Here is a 20,903-nt window from a genome sequence, read left to right as displayed (position 1 = left end):
AAGAGTGTAAAAGCTGTTAAAATTATTATATTATGGCCTCATTAATTAGCAGCCTCAAAAGAATTTTAAAGGATATCAGAAGCTATTTAAAGCAAAAAAAAAAAAATCAATCCCAGTAAACTCATAATACTTTTTGCTTCAAAGACAATAGTCAATAAATTTACCATCTTAAGCACTGACTTTTACACCATTATTTCCTCAAAAGTAATACAAACTTTGAAGCAAATTCTATGGATATAAGTTTTTTGTGTTCAGTTTTGGTCCTTTCACTGAGAGAGTCTCATTATGTCTATTTCATTACGTAAAAACTCCACAAGCCCTACTGAGTCTTCAAGACCACCAAAATCATCACATACACACATACTGAAGAAGAGATGCTGCCAGTAAAACACAATCCCAGAGAAACATTTTCTTGTTTTAATATATGTACACAGCCAAATCCAAGATGTATGCAAAATAAAAGCTAGGGTATAACAAATACACACACTTTCAGAGCAAGAGACGAAGTCACTGACAGCATTATAACAATTCCATTTCCATTTTCCCTTCTTTTAAAAATTAGGCATACAAAAAAGATTAATTCTGTCATTCTGCATGTATATACACATTTCTTGACTATTAAAGGAATATTCTAATCATGCTTATCGAGTAGATGTCCTTCTATTCAATTGTTTAATTTGGAATCAGTCGAACTTGAAGGAAATGCTAGTTAAACATCAGCAAAGAAAGTTAATTAAAAATTTACTTTAAAATCCTGGAGGCTTTTGTTTAAAAAACGTATGTTATAATAGGTAAAAAAAATGAAAAAATGAATCCACAATTCTTATATTAGTGCCTTAACCAACGTAATCCTTTCAATTTCTTGCATCATTATCAGAAGCACCTGCAACAGGTATAACCAATTTCCAAACCTGTCCTGATTTCATAGTTTACTTTTTAAGGGCCTCATCCCACATGAGCCTGACTTCAGTTGCCCTCTAACATTCTCATCCAAAACATGTCATACTAAAAAAAGAGGAAAATCTAGTTCAGAGGCAGGGAGCTGGTGTGCTTTAGAAGATCAAAACCTAGTGAAAATCAGACAATGCCTACTGAATATACAGGCCCAATGAAGGTCCAAACATCAGAATGTATTCAGTACAGTACCTGTTCCTCAGTATGTACAGCTGGCAGGTTACTTTAACTTATTTTAAGGGGCGTTGCTAAAGAAATAATTAAAAAATACAAAGCTATAAACAACTAGGATAAAAGCGCTTGAGGAAAAATGGTGAGGAACTTTCCTTGTACAAAAACATCCAGCAATGGTCTGTGGCTGTGCATGCTGATTCCCTGTCAGCTTGCTCCCTGACAGCTTCAGGCCACAGCAGCAGGGACTTTCTCAAACGATGCTGAAGTGACCACGCATGCCAGAAGCTGTCCCAAGCCTGAAGCCTGACCATATCCTTCTTAGCTTTAATTTTTTTTTTCCCCCCCTCCTTTTGGGAGTGAAAGGGAAAGCAACAGTTAGGCATGTGTATATGAACTGAGCCATGAGAGGCCACCAGGTCTCGGGGCCACAGGTTGGTTTCTGCAATGTTTTATTTAATAGTACAGATGTCAGCTCAGACACTGTATTTCTGTTTGTGATTCACAGATACACTTAAAGGAAAAAAAAAAAAAAAAAAGAAAAAAGCCACCAAAGTGCAGGCAAAGTTCTGGAGGAAAAAAGGACACACACTGTGTGAAGAACTGCCACCAGTGGATCTTTCTAGCCAGAGTTTACATGGGTAAAGCCTCATAAACTGAGAATATCACTGAAAAACCTAACCAGATATTTTCTACAGATAGTGGTAACACTAAGTAAGAGAAACAGAATTTCCAAATACATCCAATACAAAAGGAATATATACATTAGGGATTCAAATTTTCTTTAGTATTTATGCTGAATAACAGCACTTCAACATTAAGACAGTAAGTTTTTCATACCTTTCACCAGTCTCAAGTAAAGCAAAATGTGGCTTTAACCCTGAAAAATCACACACATTTTGAAATAAATACCATTTGCTTATTTCTAGTACAAATGCCAGCAAATACTGATGGCAACAGTTACAACAACCAGGGTAAAGTATTCACCATGTGCAATCACTTTCCCTAGGCAGGTATTAGTTAATAGGCTTAATTTACTTTCACTCAAGAGCCTTGACAATTAATTAGTCTAAATAACTACACTGGAAACACTACAGATGACCACCCTTTACTGAATTTCCTCCTCATGGACAATACTAAAAATACAACTGCTTCCAATTTACATTGATTAAAAGTGCACTTTTAACAGATTTTTTGAATGCTGCCTGCCACATCTGCTGAGAAGCAGTAACATTAGATCTGGACTTGATTTAAAAAAAAAAAATTAAACTAGAGGTTTCCAACTGAAGTTAATTTGTAGTCACACTAATCAAGCTGCAAGTCATGTACTCGGAATGCAAAACCCCTCCTGGACAGAGGGTTGTTCTTGGTAACCAACAACAGCTCCTTCAAGAAGAGCACAGTTGAAAAGTGCCCTAAAATGTTCATGTTGAAACTTGATACATTAATAACACTCCAGTTTAGAAAATGTTCCACACAAGTTCCTTAAGCATCTTCATCCTTGGCCTGCTTTAACTTTTATAATGAAGGATATCTTAAACCGTGTTATCAATGAAAAATCATTCTCCTGTTAAACCTAAGTGTTAAATCACCTTCTATTACTGTTCACAATTTGCTATGCTATATTGACATACCTACTCCTCAAACACAAAGATGTACAGTAAACCAAACTTCTGAAAGCATCAAATTCATCGCTCACAAAGCCATACCAAAACCAGCTACCAATAAATTAAAAAAAAAAAATCTGATTTAGCATTATGTTCTTTGATGCATTACCTAGGCAATGGCAGAGAGGTACACAATGCTGAAGCAATCCAGCGTACTCCCTAGACTGATTGTTCACATCTGAGACAATACTACATGACCACTTCTGCAGAAAGCAAGAGAATGACTGTTTCTGTCTGGTTTTGCACTGCCCGTATCACTGGCATATCTCAATAGTTCAAGCAGGTTTTTACACGTGCTAGCTCTAGCTCACGTGCTGCTGATGTGGCTGAAACTCTCTCCTGTCCCATACACGGATGGCATCTGTTCAGGCATGCAATCTCAGATCTTTTCTGTTTTGAAGGATACCCTGAATTTTCATCTGGCAGTTATATCCAATTACTGACATAACTAATAGTCACAACTGAACGCTACAAAATGAGTTTCACGTGTTTTCAACCTGTTTCTGCTTCTGACCCAGGAACCAAGCATGCCCCTCAACTGCCCATGTGAAACACAATCCACATCCAACCTAAATTGACATTGCTCTTGATTTACTGTGACTAGTCAATAAAACGGGCTGCCAAAATCAAGACCCAAGTGTCAATTTATTGGAAAACTGCCGAGATTTATGATCTAATGTTCAGAGTCTGTGGATATGTGGCTCTGTGTTTCCTGCCAGCAGGGTCCTCTTGCCTCTTACTAGCGCAACTGCACTGAACTGCATGACAGCTACGTCTCCTGACTCGCAAGATCACAAGTCTACTGCGATTTCTAGTTCTAAGCAGCATTACTCCACTGGACAAGCCCTGCAAAGATGTTTCAATCAAAAAAGTAACAAAGACAAAGAGTTCACCTGATCCCCCATTATACACTTTTAATCCTCTCTTTAGTGAGCAGCAAATCCTAAAATCTCCTACTGTCATCACAGTTGGTACTTGCCAGTAAAGGCCACATCAGCAGGAGCTAATTTTCTTGCTAAAGAAATTCTTCCTCTGCAAGAAGCCAGATCATCATCTACCACACTGCTTGTGGACCACCATAAATCGCTCTTGCTCTGGTCAATTCATTGTGATGCTGTTAAATGCACACAGGGTTTTCAAGATGACCCATAAAGGAGACATGAGCAAGCACACTTCATGGCTCATATGGGAGCTTATAATGACCTTACTGGATTGTCTAAGGAGTCTAACAATGCATTCTGTCAATATACAAGAATACAGTTGTATGGTATACCACTATGTGGCCCTGATTAAGAGAGTAATGTTTGCCTTTTAAGGGATACATGATGGAAGAAAAGGGAATTTAAGCTGTATAAAAGTACAACACCTTTACAGTAACAAAGGTTTGAGTAGAAATCTAAACAGTAATAACACAAGGTGTTTAGAATCCGCAGGTTTTGTAATGTTTAATATTAAAGTTATAAATTAAAAAAGTTAACCTAAATTATGTGTACAAAACAACCATTTGGCAACTACACAGTGACAAAGTCAAAATAAAAGCTAGGAAGTCAGGTAAGAAAACACAAAATGCTGATGTTCAGATCACTGGCAAAGTATATTTCTCAATATCCTTGTAAAATAGTTAGCCAAGAGGAGGTTGCAACCTAAGGTGCCTATCTAATGTAAATGTAGCAGATTCCAGAGACATAGTAAATATTTACCTTTACAGTTAAATCTGTGTTGAAATATTAAGAACAGAATGTTCTTAAGGATTCATAAAGACAAAGCCTACAGAAACTGCACATATATATTCTATGTGAGGATATCTATATCTAGATTTCTAGAATGACCTTTCAGTACTGTGAGGGCACATATTAATAAAATAACTATGTCAGGACTACAATCCACAGCTTTCACAAGTGAAACAAGTGACATTGTACCTCTGGGCAGCTGAGGTGACCAGCATATGATACACATGACTTCCTTTAACAGCAGAGCAAGTTTTAAACTTTTGCCACCTTTTGGCATTAATGGATAGCTCTTTAGTAAAAACATTGAAGCAAAGAATCCTTCCTCACTGCTTGACTAACATTAGCACACTGCCTGTGTTTAAGGTGAAATTTATTTCCTAAGACAGTATCTACAGAAAACAATTCAAAAGAATCCTCACAAAAGTTATATCCATTTAGTTTCTTGAAGATTTTTTTGTTTGTTTACCAATAGTTATCTAGATCTACTTGCAAGTTTCTGTTCCAGATTTTTTTTCTGGTAGAGTAACAATTCAAGAACACTCAACACTTGGCTGCTCTGTACTCTCTAATAATTAAAAGTGCAGGCCATGAAAGCATAATGATCATCAATGGGTTCATAAAAGGTTCATTCACACACACAAATTTAACACGACCCTCTATTAGTCAAGTCTGTACTGGTGCTTCTTTGCAGACAGCAAACCAGCACCTATTGCTCTGGTCTTAAAATGATACCAAGGAACAGACCCCTTGAAAATAGACCGCTGGACCAAGAAGCTGAATAGAAAGGATGCAGCGATAGAGGGTGTCATCCCCATTTATAACCTTACTCCACCAGTGTTTACAGTCTCAAAAGCCATCACAGTTGGAGACAGTAACCAAAAACCTTCCCACAGACCTGATAAAGGGAAAAGAGAGTCTGGAACACTTGTCACAGGAAGGGAATTTAGAGAAGACAGGTCAAGAAAAGAAGAAAAGCATAAAATAAACATGCAACTGGACCAATATCTAGCTCCAAACATACAGATGACACACTTCACTACCAATCCAGATTATCAGAAAAATAAAGGAAGGCTATTCAGAGCCTGTATTCTTTTATGTTACTTAAATATTCTTCAGAAGTACAATAAAGGGATATTGTACAAGTGATAGAGGGTTATAACACTAAAGTGTCTTACACTTAATTACCTCATCTGTTATGACAGACATTGTAGCCAAAAGGAAAAAAAATAAAAAGAAACCAGCTAATTCCTCTCAAGATTTCTGTTTGGCAATAAACATTCTTGTCATTCATTCTAGGCTTTTGACCATATTCTGCTAATTCTCAGTTGGTTTTATCCTCCTGAAAGCTTTGAAAGCTGCTTTACAATCTGGCATGCAACACTACATAAAATAGTTGTAAAATATTGACATTAAACATTATATTTTGCATCTTGCTATGCTTGACAAAAACAAAAGACCAGATGTTTTTACTTTAATGTAAAAATAGATTTGCTATACAATTTAAAAGATGTCAAAGACTTAGTTAACTAGTGAGCTTGAGCACATTTGTTTTATAAGTAGAAAGTATATTAACTGAAATTAAAACAGACATCAATCTAGGAGGTAAAACACAACAGCACTTTTGTAACCTTTATGGTTACTTACTGGAATTTACTGGGCTGATGTTGCTGAAATGTTATCTGTTAAAACATGCTACCAGTGTTTATCAACTAGTTCTGAAAAATAAATATTACCTCAGTATTTAATACACTGTATACATTTTGAACTTATTACACTGAAGCTAGAAAAGAAAGCTATTCTACTGATTTATGTCAGAAATAAAGTTGAGATTTTCACTGCTAACTCAAAACATACTACCTGAGGGATTCCATAACAGTTCATAAAATGTCTTTGTTTTTAGAAGGTATGGTCTGTGGTATATATTTTCTAGGAAGAAATAGAAGAACACATGTAGCATCAGATGTGTGTGCTTTAAGAAACTCTGGAATGTGAAATCTAAAAATCCAAATAAAGCAGGTGGTATAATTTTGGGGGGGAGGTCTGAATTTAAGTTTAATGACATTACCAGGTTATCCTACCAGACTAATTCTCACTCACTGCATGACTTCAATGAAGCTCTCAGTCCTCATGCTGATTTCGATTTAGTTCAAGTGCTATTTGATGCATTTCATCTGGAGTTTTATTCACTTCAAACTACACTTCATTTAACCAGGCTGCTGCTGTACTCATTTGTTTTTCTACTTTATTACCCGCAAATTGGTGTTGCTTAGTTTAGATAAATTGTTGGAATAAGTTAATTTTATATAATTAGTTCACACTGTTAATAAATAAGTAAGCTTTAGAAAGATATCATATCACAAAATGAGAAAGCTATTAAAATTATTTTTAAATACACTAGACCACATTAAGTGTTGGTCTTACAAGATCTACTAATAAATGCTGATAGATGATTTGCTATTTTAAGGCAAGACCATTCCCCTGCCCCCACTCCCCAAAACCACTGCTCCTTTTTATTTTTCTAAGTTATTAGTCTACCATACTCTACTCTCCAGCTGGGCATGCATTGTAATACAATGTATTTTTAAAAGAGAGGGAGAAAGTGAGTAAGATAGAAAGCATGAACAGAGAAGCAGAGACTGCACGAGAGAAAGAATGCGAGTGCGAGACCGTGCACACAACAGAGCATGACGGCAAGCGTGCAACAGTGCATCTGCAAAAGCGCAAGAAACCAAGCATGAGTGAGCAAGAGATCGTGCACAGGGAGCACAAGCACACACAAATACCTTGAATCCCACAAACATGTCAGATGATAGATTTTTTCCAACCATTTTTCATCTCTAAAGGTTTTTTTTTTGTTTTGCACAACTAACCAGGGGGTTTATAATGTACTAAATAAATCTAAGTCTACCATTAAACACTGATTTATTTCCACAGTTTACTAGTAAGGATCACTAACCAGAACTTAGTGATAAATGTCAGGACGTGTCAGGAAAGGCTGTCAATCCTACCAGAGCACTGGAGTACTCTGATTAGTGTGGATTGTGGGTTATCCTGGTAACATTTCTTATTTTTTAGCAAAATGCTGCAACAGAACAGCAATTCATTTGAAGCAGTTAGTACTTTTATAAACTATTAATGGAAAATGCAAGAAAGTCAATTAGGCTACTACCACCTGGTGGTGCGCTGATTATGCTAAAACCCTCTTATATTTCACATGGTATCACAGCTTGTGAGAGAAAAACTATATTCTCTGTGTAGCACTATGAACAATCATAGATGCATTCTTTTTTTTATAACCCATTAAACTTTCACAAACAAATTACTGTTACAACTTAGCTATACCACACAATGTTTGAAGCCAAAGTATTTAACACATTAACCTGTTTTTCTGTTATCTTGTCACTTTATGTAAGATTCTTTGTATGGATTTAGTCATAAAGTAGTATTACAAACAGCTACTGCTCAAAACAAGGGATAAAGAAAACTAATGTCCTGGCCAAAGTGTTGCCAAAATGCATTTTCTTGAAAACAGTTTTTACACACACAACTTATTAATAAAACTATTACACACTGACATTTATGATCACAAGATTTAACCCTAGAGCTAAATTTACATACTGACTTCCCATGGCATTAAAGTTAAAAAAAAATTATCACTCATTTTATAATAAAGCACAGAACTGTTTTCAGAACTAAAGTGCTTGCATTTAAAATCTGAGATACTACGAATAGCTTAACACCTGATCAGAATGTTAAAACACTTCCAACTGTAATGAGTAACAGAAATAAAAGTCTAGTAGAGACTATCTTTTTAGGCAGTTGGGGTGTTCTGGGCTTTCCTCTCCCCCCATTTGTTGCTTTTTATTTGGTTGAGTTTAAAAACAGAAAGAGCTGACCTGTTCAGTTCATCAAGCTCTCTATCAATATCTAACTTCAGCTTTTGAATCCACCCAGGGCAGAATGGAAACTGGTTCACAGCATTCTACAAGGTCTGGAAGAAAGCCATTTACTACAGGGCTTGCATATCCTGTTCTCTCAGCCAAACAAGGGTCTAAAACCTTTAACAACAGCTATCCTTACAAAGAAATTTATTAACAGTAACAGACTTAGTAGTGGAATATGATAGAAAAGACAGAGAAGTTTAGGGATATATATATATGGAGCTTGGAATTTTTAAATCATTCAATAGAAATGCAAAAGTAAGAGAGTACATTACTTAAATACACTGTACATGCTTAATGCTCACCAATACTTGGGGAATTTGATCAGCTTGCCATAAACAGCAGTACTGAATGAGGGGATAACTGGAACAGGGAAGCAGTACAATCCTTTACTGTCCAAAGAAGTCAGTGCTGCTTGAAAACCAAATATCTGAAACAAATTAAGTTGGTCAAAGGGTATACTATCATGTGATTAGATCACTTTCAAGCTACTTTTATAACATAATATACACATTTTTAAATATAAACCAAATATAACTGGAAAAATCTACCTAAAATAATGTCCCAATAGGAATACATATAAAAATATATTCTTCATCCAAAAAAATAAGTGTTACCTATGCTCTGATGAATTTTTAAAAAAATGCTGAATTATCATTTATCAACTAAAATACATTATTCTATATCCTTTAAATTTGCAGATTGCCCATTGCCTTTCATACAAAATAAATAAAATCACTTTTTGTAATTGTAATAACGTCCTAAAAACAGTGGTATTTAAGGATGAGAAGCTTCTCTTCAAAGCTAAATAAAGGTTCTTCACAGCTACTCTTACATGGAAATACAAATATTGAAAACAAATGGTTGCAGAGTTGACTTTTTAGCATGCTGTACCACCATTCACATAAGAACAGAACCCTTCGGCCTATATTAAAGATAGCAAATAAACCCTATAAAACTCAAAATTGAAGTCCACATTCTGCAAATGTTGATCAAGCAGCTGCTAAAAACTTTCTGAATAGAAAAAAAACCTCTCAAACTGAAAAACAGACAGGTCACTTGAAATATTGCCATCCCAACCACTTTAAATGTGACAGAAGGTAAACACGTCACCCAGAAAACTGAAAGCTTGTCATGCAATTCTGGGACAGAGTTTGTTTTATGCAGATAGTAAGAATTTCACCATTTTAACCCCTATTAAGATATCAGCATGGAAGTGAATGGAGAATTGAAAAAATTAGCAAAATTAACAGTTCTAGTAGTAAATATTTACATTTTAGTAGCACCCAAAAGGTTTCAAACTGCCTGAGCACATCCTAAAAGGTCAGAAGACCTATTTTAAAACTCCTGTTGAGATTTCACTTTTTCATTCTACTAAAATCGCAGCAGATGCATCGCAGCTGAATAATCTCAAAGCAATTTTTCAGTAGCTTCTTAAACTTTCCCCAATCTCACAATAAGAACTCCTCTCACATAATGGATCTTTACCTGAGAACATTCAGAAGTTTTTCCTCTTACAATGCAAACAAATGAAATGGTTTGGCAACAGTTTCTGATTGCATACCTTCACTACCATACTTTTGCTCTATCACTAGAAGTGATGGGGTTTCCTCATAATATCCCATCAAGTTTCTAAGTGTAATTCACTGTGATCTACATGTTCTATGAGCATTATCCTAGAAGAGGGGAAAGGTTTCTTTCCCAATTATTTTAATTCAACCTTGCCACAAAGACCTTGGGACTTGAGTTAGTAGTTTCCTCATACGAAGTTCTCTGTTCGTGTTACAAAATATTTGGCTCAGGTCAGGAACAGCAATCCCAAACGACGGCATTCTACAAAATGTATTTACGTCCTTTTAGATAAGCTGAGAACTTTCTTCCAAGAAACCTGCTAACACACAGGATTATCTATACTTACATTAACTTTTTGTCAGCACACTACAATAAGAAACAGAACTCAAGCCTTCTTTTACCTTCAGATAGCAGTGTGAGTAACAGTAATGAAGCAGGTTGTCGGATGGCTGGCTGAGGCTGCTGACCATGTGCACCAGTTGCTCGGCATACATTGGCACTGAGTGCTCCAGGTTAACCTTATCCACCAAAATTCGGATGGAAGGTAAAGGCCGCAGGGGCTGGAAGCTTGCAGCATTTAACAGTCCACTTAAGTTCTAGGGCAAGGGGGGCAGGGGGAAAAAAAAAAAAATCATGTAATTATTACACTACAGTTGTATTATCTACCATATTTAGAAACGTTCTAGGGCAAGGGGGGCAGGGGGAAAAAAAAATCATGGAATTATTACACTACAGATGTATTATCTACCATATTTAGAAACAGAATGACAGCAGTTGGAAGGGACCTCGGGAGATCATCTAGTCCAACCCTCCTGCTAAAGCAGGTTCACCCAGGGCAGGTTGCACAGGACATCGCTCAGGCGGGCTTTGAGTATCTCCAGAGAAGGAGACTCCACAACCCCCCTGGGCAGCCTGTTCCAGTGCTCTGTCACCCTCAAGGTAAATAAGTTCTTATGTTTCAGTTTGTGCTCATTGCCCCTTGCCCTGTCGCTGGGCACCACTGAGAAGAGTCTGGCTCTGTCATTATGACATCCGCCCTTAAGATATTTATACATGTTGATGAGATCCCCTCTCAGTCTATTCTTCTTCAGGCTGAACATACCCAGCTGTGCTTACATATTCTTACCTCCTCACACACACATGCAAATCTACATCTAATAAAACTGTTTACAGATACCATGGCCTTATGGTCATTGTAATAAAAATCCTCGAATCTTTTCAAAATCATTTCTTCAAAGTTCAGAATTTATGTGTAAGCTTTTTATCCATAATTGCCTTGGGTGTAGGAGGCCAGGTGCTGGCGGTGGGGGGCTGCAGGGGTGGCCTCTGTGAGGGGAGGCCAGGGGCTGCCCCATGCCAGACACAGCCGGTTCCAGCCGGTTCCAGCCACTGCTGCAATGGCCTCACTGTAGGACAGAGCTGCGCCCATCGGCCAAGCTGGTGGCACCTCTGTGGAAACATATTTAAGAAAGGGTAAAACCACCACACAGGCTGAGAGGACTGAAGGTAAAAAAAAAAAAAAAAAAAAGTGAGAAACAGCAATACAAACAGCAAGGTCAGAGAAGGAGGGGGAGATGGTGGTGCTCCAGGCACCGGTGCAGATGTTCCCCTGAAGCCCACAGAGAAGCCTACGATACAGCAGGTATTTCCCTGCAGCCTGTGGAAGAGACCACACCAGAGCAGTTTTCCACACTGCAGCCCATGGAGGACCCCACACTGGAGCAGGTAAAGATGCCCTGAAGAACATCGCAGCCTTGTGGAGAGCCCACACTGGAGCAGATTTTTCCTCAAGGACCGTGGGAAGGACTCACACTGGAGCAGGGGAAAAGCATGAGGAAGAGGGAATGGCAGAGATCAACTGTTACAGACTGCCTGCAACTCCCCATTCCTCATGCCCCTGTGTTGCTGGGTGGGAGACAGGAATCGGGGGATGAAGGAGTGAAACTGAGTCTGGTAAAAAGCGGGGGGGTAGGGGAAAGGTTATTTTGATTCTTGTCTTTGTTTCTCACTATCCAAAAATACTTTAATTGGCAATAAATTAATTTTCCTCAAGTTGAGTCTGTTTTGCTTGTAATTGTCATTGGTAAGTGATCTCCCTTCTTTATCCCCACCCACTCTGTTCCCTCCCTCCTGTCCTGTTGTGGAGGGGAAGTGAGAGAGTGGCTGGGTGAGCATCTGGCAGCTGGCCAAAGTCAACCCACTACAGGAATATGCAGAGTGAAAATATTTTGTTGCATAAAATATTTGCTTACATTTTTATCACTCCAAAGTACTATCACCATACTGAACTCACGCTGATCTAACTTTTACACTGTCATGTATCATTATGCATTCACAGTCATGCCAGGCATCTAAGCAAAAAAAGATGCCATTCCAAAAAAGTAAGTATCACAATTTTACACATCCAGCTATATTTTATATAGTACCCATTAAAATGAAGTACTGTATCCAGTACAAGACAGACATGGGCATACCAGAGTAAGTTTGTTGGAGAGCTACCAAAGTGGTTAGGGAGTTGGAGCATGCGAGCTCTCTCTCAGGAGAGACTGAGACAACTGGAGTCATTCAACCTGGAGAAGGCCAAAGGGAGATCCTACTGCTGTCTACAACTACCTACTGAGAGGGTACAGAGAAGAGGGAGCCAGACTATTGTCAAAGGTGTACTGTGAGGGGACGAACGGCAATGGACACAAACTGAAACACAGGCAATTCCAAGCGGGTCTATGGGAAAGCTTTTTATGGAATTTCTATCCTTGGAGGTAATTCAGCATTTGACTGGACAACCTCTGGAGCAACCTGCTTTACTTGGGATTGCTTTGAGCAGGATGTTAGACTCCTGGAGATCATCTCGAGATCTCTTCCAATCCAAATTACTACATGAACCTAAAAATTTATTTAAACTTGTATCAAAATATGTCAATAAGCTGATGTATTTATGACTTTCAATCTAAAAGTTCAAATTATTATTATTTTAAATAGGCTTGGCTTCAAACAGGAAATGTAAATTGGAACTCCAAGAAAAAAAAAAGCAAACCCACACAAGCAAACATAACCAAAAAGTTCATTTGAATTCAACTTGTTTGCCTCTTACCTGCAATAATATGGAACTGTTCTCCTATTATAAAAATACCATCTGCCCATGCCCAGAAGGTGAAAAGCATCATGATTCATTGAGCTATTCTGGGCTGAAAGGAAATAATGCTTCCCACTAGGTACCTGGTAATGTCCTATTTTCTAGTATTAGAAGCTTCTGAATGTATCCTAATACATCAAGAGATAACAGATTTGTCACCAGTTCACTCTCTCCAGCCAGCTTAAATTTAGACTGCTTATCTTTTCAGTTAAGAAAGACATACACACTCCTTAAGATTAGTGATCCAAGTGAAGTATTAGTGTGTATGTTATTGGGGGTATTTCACTTCACCAATGAAAATGATTATACAAGCACACTGTAAGAAATGCCATAACTTAAGACTGTCCACACTCTGTCTTCTTATGCATACACATACAATCTTAAACCACATAAATGTGCTGTAAATAAGCACATTCTATAAGAAAATACAGCACAAGTTAGACAGTGAATTTGAATACCTAGTCAGCAGGTATATCTCACATTATCAAGATAATTTAATGTCATTGTGCCTTCCATCACGCAATACTACCTAAATCCATCTATGGAAAAAAAGTAATAAACTTTTTCAAATGGTCTTCACCTTTCTTACATATAAATGCTTCACAAATACTAAGGTTACTTTCACAACACCTTCACAATGTATAACTTCATCTCCATTTTAGACAAGAAATTATGATAGAAATGAAAGACTGATACAAAAATAATTCACTAATTCTGGAAGTCAGTTCGAATGCCAATTTTTGAATATTTAGCATAGCAGAGTACTTCACAAATAAAAGCCTAACTCCCGTTGTTTTAATTGGACCCACAGATACTGAGAACTTTCACAAAATACATCCCACTAAAAACCCTTGTCTTCAAGTACAAGCAACATGTATTTAGTGTTCACTTGTGAAAAAAACACATCGGAAGTGTTTAATATCAGATGAAAATTCCTAGAAATTGAACTCAATCAAGAATTAATATTTTTACCCTCTTCTACCTGTCCCCTCCCCTATCCAGAAAATACCTTCCAGCCTCTGCCGCCAGAAGTAAACATACTGGAAATCTTCACTAAAAAACATCAATTCATGCCTACAGTACCTCAGCTGTGTGCGCTGAGGAGGGAGTCCTGTAGGTATAAAACGATTATAGGATTCTTTAGCTGGAGTTACACTACATAAATCCAGAAAATAAAACAAATGAAGGCTATTAGGAAATTTCATTTCTGGCTCTCTGAGCTAGTCACTCAGCAGTTAAATGCTCAGTAACAGCCAAAGTCCTGCTGGCGTCCTGACTGGAACTAGTAGACACAGAGCTAGCTGGCTGTTAATATCTGTGAAGTCTCTACTGAGCCTATGTAGTCAAAGATTTCAGACTTGACCAAGTTTGGGAAGACCAGCATGGCAAAATGATAACAGGTACTCTTCTGATCAAAAGGTTTCCATAAAAAACTGCAAATCAGAGCTGCTACTTTTTAATCTGCTTGAAGATTTAAAATCTTTTTTCTTCTGAATTCTTTTTTCCTAGCAGTACATTACACCTTCAGTTTACACATCTAGTTAAGTAACCACACACACTACTCATCTTGGGTATCTGAAAGGAAGGCTCGTGGGCACCAAACTCATTTGGAACTCAGTAATACCTCCAGCACATGGAGTAACAGACAAGTGAGAAAATTTATATGAAATAGCACATGCTGATATAAAGAACTGAAAAAATATCTGTGCATACATACCTTCTCACCCATAATGATGGGCATCAAGTGGTCTAGTAAATTGAATTCCGCCACAGGGATTATAATTGTACACTTAAGAACAGTGAATGTTGTAAGTCGAGTGGGAATGTATTCCTCCAATGATGCTACTTCCTCTGAACTTGGCATAGTTCTATTTCCATCTGTAACATCTACAGTAAATCAAGATTACATATGTTTGACTAAAATATATAAAATATCTCCTATAGTTGCCATTTCCGAAATGGTTAAGGACTAATAAAAAATGGAAAGCATTCCCCCCTCCCTCCCTTCACAGTAAATAATTTTATTCCACACTGATTCTACCTAAGGCTAAATGCAACCATAAGTGGATTTTCCTTACTTTGAAATCTGATTAGCGCGCTCTCAGAAACTCATCTTAACAGTTTACCATAGCTTGTTTCCATGCATTTTTATCCCGTATAACTATTATTTCAAACTAATAAATACATATCAACAGGGATACGTTCTTCTCTAAGATGCCAAAATTAAGCTAGAACTCTCAATTAAATAAGCCCTCCTCATTCAACAAGGGGCTTGTGATTGAAGCAAATGGCCTTCAAAGTCTTTGAAATTATCTCAGAGGTTTATCGAACACTGATGCCATTACTTTTATCTTTATTTTAAATTTTGCTCTTCGGAGTCACAAAATCCCCTGCCAGATTTGGAGTTTTAACTATTTGGAAGTTGCACCTTCAAGAGCACTGAATTTGGTCTGGTTTAATTCTGTATATTCACATATATGCAATAGGAACAAACCTGGCTTAGTTCTGCTGTATGGCTCATATTCATGATCCAGAGCACAAACTACCATCTTCATTATCCGATGTACCGCACTGCTATCCAATCGAAGATTGAGCGGGCCCACAATGAGGCTTTTTGTAGACATCTCCTGAACATTTCCAAAATCTTCACTCTTTACTGAAGAAAGGTCTTGCTGATTCCCAGAAGCTACAAGAAGTTTTATAAATAACAACAAGTTACACCAAACAATTGAACATAATTTTTTTTATCAGGTACATTTTTTTTAAATCCTGCAGTCACAGACTTATAAATATACAAAAAATATAGCAATGAAAATTGAATGCATAAATATACTACGATTAGTTTAACATGTTTAAATAAACATTATTCCTGTTTAATGCAGAGCAAACAGGGCAAGTTTCTGCCTTGCCTCCAAGCACAGACCAGCTTAGGAACCTTTCCATTAACTTTGTATCTCTTGAGCTTGGGACTCTCTGAAGGTGTCCAAAGCACCTCCAAACTTCTGTGGCAACTTAACCCCAGGTGCCAAAGACAGCTGTGCTGTTCATAACTTTCTACAGTTTGTCACAAAGATACTCATCTTCAACAATCAAGGAAAAGGTGTGCTGCGAAGAAACTACAGATACAGGCCCTTGAAATGCTAGCTGCTGGTACACAGGCTAGAACAGCGATGAGAATCACACTCACTTGTATTGTCATAAACCAGACCAACCCTTCCTTCCATTCATGGATGAAGTAAAGCATGGGCAGCGAGAACGTCTTTTATCATTAAGGCTCAGACCATTTTTTGAAGGACCACCACAGAGATAAGAGGGTGGTTTAATCCCTGCATCCAGAAGATCTATAAACTTTGTGCTCAGAATGGCAACTAGTGTACCAAAATATAGGTGTCATTTTTCCAATATAGACGTAGGGTAATGAGGTAGACAGAAATCACACATTCACTGCATGTATGCTACTCATCAGCCATCGAACAGTACAACTTCAATTTCTCTGAACATACTTCATGAAAATTCTTCAGTTAAATTATGAAAATTCCAGAAGTTTTGCTGTTACATATGACTTGTTAAAAAAAAAAAAAATACCCTCACCCCCTCTAACATAAATCGCTTGCAGATTTTAACTTTTTTTTTTCCTAAAAAATCATCGCTTTGACAGTGTCTTCATTGCTCTGACGCAAGCACTAAACATTAAGCATCTTGCTGACCATTACACAGATGAATAGGCTGACAAAATAAGCATCAAGATTAAATGGATTCTGAGACCACTTAACCTATAAAAATGAGCAAAGTTCTGAGATTAAGTTGTAGGAGGACAGTTTAATTCATTCAGTGAATCTGAATAATGCATAATCCCTAGCACTGTTATCCATAATTCACCTGGTCAAAGCTGTGACAAATAAGAAAGCCAGGAAGTGCACAGCCATTGCCATCAATTTCACCTTGGTTTCCACAATTTAACACATCTGCAATTGCAGAGCTGTCCATCTGATATGTTCTCCTACTCATGATCATGTCATGCCACAGTAACCAACAGCTGTGTAAGTGATGGACTGACTTCTTCCATGATGATGCTTCTCAACAGTAATATTTTTCAAGCGATTTCCAAGCTCTTATCCAATGCCAATCTTGTACACCTACTCAATGTAAGATAGATCCCATGCCTTCCTCTTTTCATGCATCTGCCCAAATGAAAACCAACCTATTTACTTGCATAAATCTATAACCTCCTGCTTTTCTGTTACAGTAACAAACTAAACACACCTGTAGAGAACTATGACCCAAAACCACAGGAAAATCTGACAACTCCATCTCCCTCACTGACACAATCTGTAAGTGGCAAGACAAGCTCAGCAGATCGGACTGGGCAATGGGAGCTGCAGCTGCTGCAGACAGTTGACCTACCCACTTTGCCAAACAGATGTAGGATCTGACAGCTTCTGAGTAGCTGAGGCTTTGTAGTTAAGCAGCCTGGCATGGTGTGCTTCACAACTTCAAGGCAAGTACTACTTTTAAACCAACTGGAAGAAAGCATGTTTTATTTCTAGTTGCCCGAGAGGAACCTAGTTCCCCCCTCCAGGGGAACACTCCCTTTTCCCTCCCTCCTTTACTGTACTCATTTAAGACAGTCTTTTTAATGGGGGAAGCAAGCTGCGGGGAAAAGGAGGGGAGAACAGGGAGGAGTTTCCTTATGTTTAAATCATACTCTACAAGATACTCTTCCTTCTAAGCACTATGGAGGAAAAGGTCCCCAAATAAACCAAGACTATGCCAAATTTGACACAGAGCTGGCCAAATGCTCTGCAGGCCTTTACAGGCCTGTATACTCAGCAGAATAATTAACTTTGTCCCTAAAAAAGCCCAACAGAAATTGATGGTGAGAACAGAGAGCCTCTGCTTCCCTTGGTGGTTTGTTTTTCTGAGCAGAAAAAGGGGGAAAAAAAAAAAAAAAAAGACAGAAAGATACTACCTTATAAAATCTATTCAAACCTTAAGATGGAACTGAAGTTACAACCTTTTTAATAAAACCTGAAAAAGACTTTTTTTTAAAAAGACAGCATACAGCCTGCTGCCAGAGTATGCTTTATCTAAAATGCAGTTAATACACATTTTTGTCCTTCTAATTCTACACATTATTTAGTTCAGATGAACACTATTAAGAAGCGTAAAAAAAACAACCTCACATAAAAAAAAATATCAAGGCCAAAAGCCTTTAGAAGTAATAGCAGCCTATCTTTTCAAAAAGCAAAAAAACTCATTTGTATATATTGTATGTATATGAATAATATACTGAAGTGATGGCATTTATACAGAACACCTTCTGGAATTGTTTCATTTAATTCTAACTAAGTGCAAAGAGAATGTGATAGAAAGCCTACTGGTGCTACAGAATGAGGTGATCACAGGTTACTTTTGAACCTTCACAGACACATAATTTCTGATCACTGAGTAGTCATATGTCTAATTCTAACCGACCACAGGTTACTTTTGAACCTTCACAGACACATAAAGGTAACTTCTGATCACTGAGTATTCATATGTCTAATTCTAACTGACAAAAAAAAAAATTTACAATGAGAGTGCTGCATAATAAATTTGCCACCAAAATAGATAGGTACATATTATAAACATGGTCATGCAAATCAGTGACCAGGGAACTGATAGGCTACACAATGTTTCAGGGAAATTACTATTTTGTATTGAAATATAAAACAAAAAATAGAAAAATAAAGTTGGAAGGGAAGGACAGGCAGAGGTTCAAAATAAGACTACTGTGCATGACTATACTGTGCATGCAAAATACTTGAAGTGATTAATGCACTTCTGTAAGTGAGAGATGAAACTCCTGAGGTTTATGTTATCTGCAAGGCACTTGCGGTTTAACCAGTAATCATGTGCTTCAGGAAAGGTTAAAGGGGCAAAGAAGGTGTCAACCAAAATTACCTTGACAGATAAAAATCTTACAATCACAGTAACTGCCTCCTAACTACTACTGCCACAGTAACTTAAGTTGGGTCAGGTTTTTCGAGGGAGGGTGGTGTGCATTGATTGTAACTAAACATTGTTAACGTCAAAAGAGGAAACAGTAAAAATGTAAACTTCTACATAAATACTTTCATCTAAACACCAGATATTAAAAATGTAGCAAGATTTATATTGTTTTCAAAATCTTGAGGCACTGATACCTTCATTTCAAATGAAATAATTTACACCTACTTGTTCACATTCTATTTAATAATTACATATTTGACTGGTAATATGGAAAAATTAGCTAGAAAATAACTAGCAGAAAATGTCCGATTTGCTTTTCCGAGGAACAAAACTATTTGAAAATTTAAGGTTTTAAGTTCTTGATTTTAGAACTAACAACCATTTGAATTATTAATTTAAAAATTACTTATTCTTTATTCAGTCAGGTAGCTGGAATTAGCAGAATAATACTGAAATAAAAGCACACAGCAAGGCTTGATAGGAAGCCAAGCTACATTTTGAGAAGTGTTTTCCTGGTGACTGATGCAGGAAATAAAAGCCAAGGCCCCAAGAAAGCAAACTGAAAGAAATAGAAGAGAAGCTGAGGAGGGGAAGAGGTACTCAGAAAACACCAGTAGCCTGGTCTTGAGGAGAAAAAGAAAAAAAAAAAAATGTTTCCAAGTTCAGCAATTTCTGAAAAACGTTAGTTACAGTCAGAAAAAGGTATGTCATTAAATTCCTTGTGCATTCAGAGAAACAAGAAAAAAACTCCACAAAAATCAATTTTTCCTCATAATCAATCAATCTGTGCATACTCAAATTTCTATACCAAAATTCAAAAAGGAGATAAGGCTTACCCTAGCTCTTCAACTTCTCTACACAGAAGTTCTGCATTCAATTAAACAGTTATTTCTTTATTAAAACCAGAAGTAGATTGCAGTAGAAGCTTGACTTAACGTACATTTTCTCAGCTTCACATCACACTCACAGTACAGAGAGGAAAGCCTCAAGGCCAGGAAAAAAAAAAAATGTTAAATTACCTAGCGTACCCCTCTACTATGAAAGGCAATAGCATAATTTCTTTCCTTTTATAAGCTTTGCATGATCCATCCTCTAACCAAACTGGAAGTTCTTCTTTCCTCCTCCTTTTATACTTAATGTCCAACAAGTCCAGAAAACAAAAACATTAGGAGTTGAGACTTCTCTTACATAGAGACAAAAATGCACAAAAAAACCCCAGATGAATTGGACTAGGTGGCAAGAACAGATAAACATTCAGTCACAATATAGCAAGAAGTTCCCAACAGATGTACACAGCAATAGTGTTCATGATAATAAATACACAGGTGGGGAAGAAAGCATTATTTAGGCAATAAAACTGCAGAACAGCAGCTGCAGATGACAATCTTCCCCATGTAGGTGGAAATCACATCCCAATTCAGGATATCTGTATAAAAATAGTGATTACTTATGCATTAAAAAAAAAAAAAAAAAAAAAAAAGGAAGAATGCTGACAATCAACAGCTAATGTCAGACACATTAATGAAGATGAAACCATTTTGACGATGAACATGAAGGTAACTGTAAGGTAAGGTAGAGGACAGTTGATCCAGAACAGCCAGGCATGAAAAGTCTTTGTTTCTATTATTTAACAGCGTAAACAAAGAAAAAAGGTACCTTTGCCACTGGTGCTTTCCATTGTGTACAGGTAATCCATGTAGAAAGCCCCAAACCTCTGCATTCCAGCTATCTCTGTGTACGTCTC

The 20,903-nt window shown here is 37.3% G+C and overlaps 1 protein-coding gene across 1 annotated transcript in view; it reads right to left on the bottom strand.

The window, feature by feature from the left end:
* Window positions 1-20,903, bottom strand: part of VPS13B (vacuolar protein sorting 13 homolog B) — a 482,902-nt gene that overhangs the window by 385,152 nt on the left and 76,847 nt on the right. Inside the window, exons 11-15 of the mRNA XM_035893844.1 lie at window positions 20,816-20,902; window positions 15,663-15,854; window positions 14,886-15,055; window positions 10,437-10,631; window positions 8,769-8,893 (exon numbers count right to left, since the gene is read on the bottom strand). Of these exons, the coding sequence (XP_035749737.1) occupies window positions 8,769-8,893; window positions 10,437-10,631; window positions 14,886-15,055; window positions 15,663-15,854; window positions 20,816-20,902 (769 nt within the window). The remainder of the gene's footprint in view (window positions 1-8,768; window positions 8,894-10,436; window positions 10,632-14,885; window positions 15,056-15,662; window positions 15,855-20,815; window position 20,903) is intronic.

Source organism: Egretta garzetta, unplaced genomic scaffold (assembly GCF_000687185.1).
Source record: "Egretta garzetta isolate BGI_Z169 unplaced genomic scaffold, ASM68718v1 scaffold154, whole genome shotgun sequence".
In the NCBI taxonomy this organism is placed as follows: Eukaryota; Metazoa; Chordata; class Aves; order Pelecaniformes; family Ardeidae; genus Egretta; species Egretta garzetta.
Note: the sequence above shows the minus strand (reverse complement) of the source record. Positions and strands in the feature narration are given on the sequence as shown.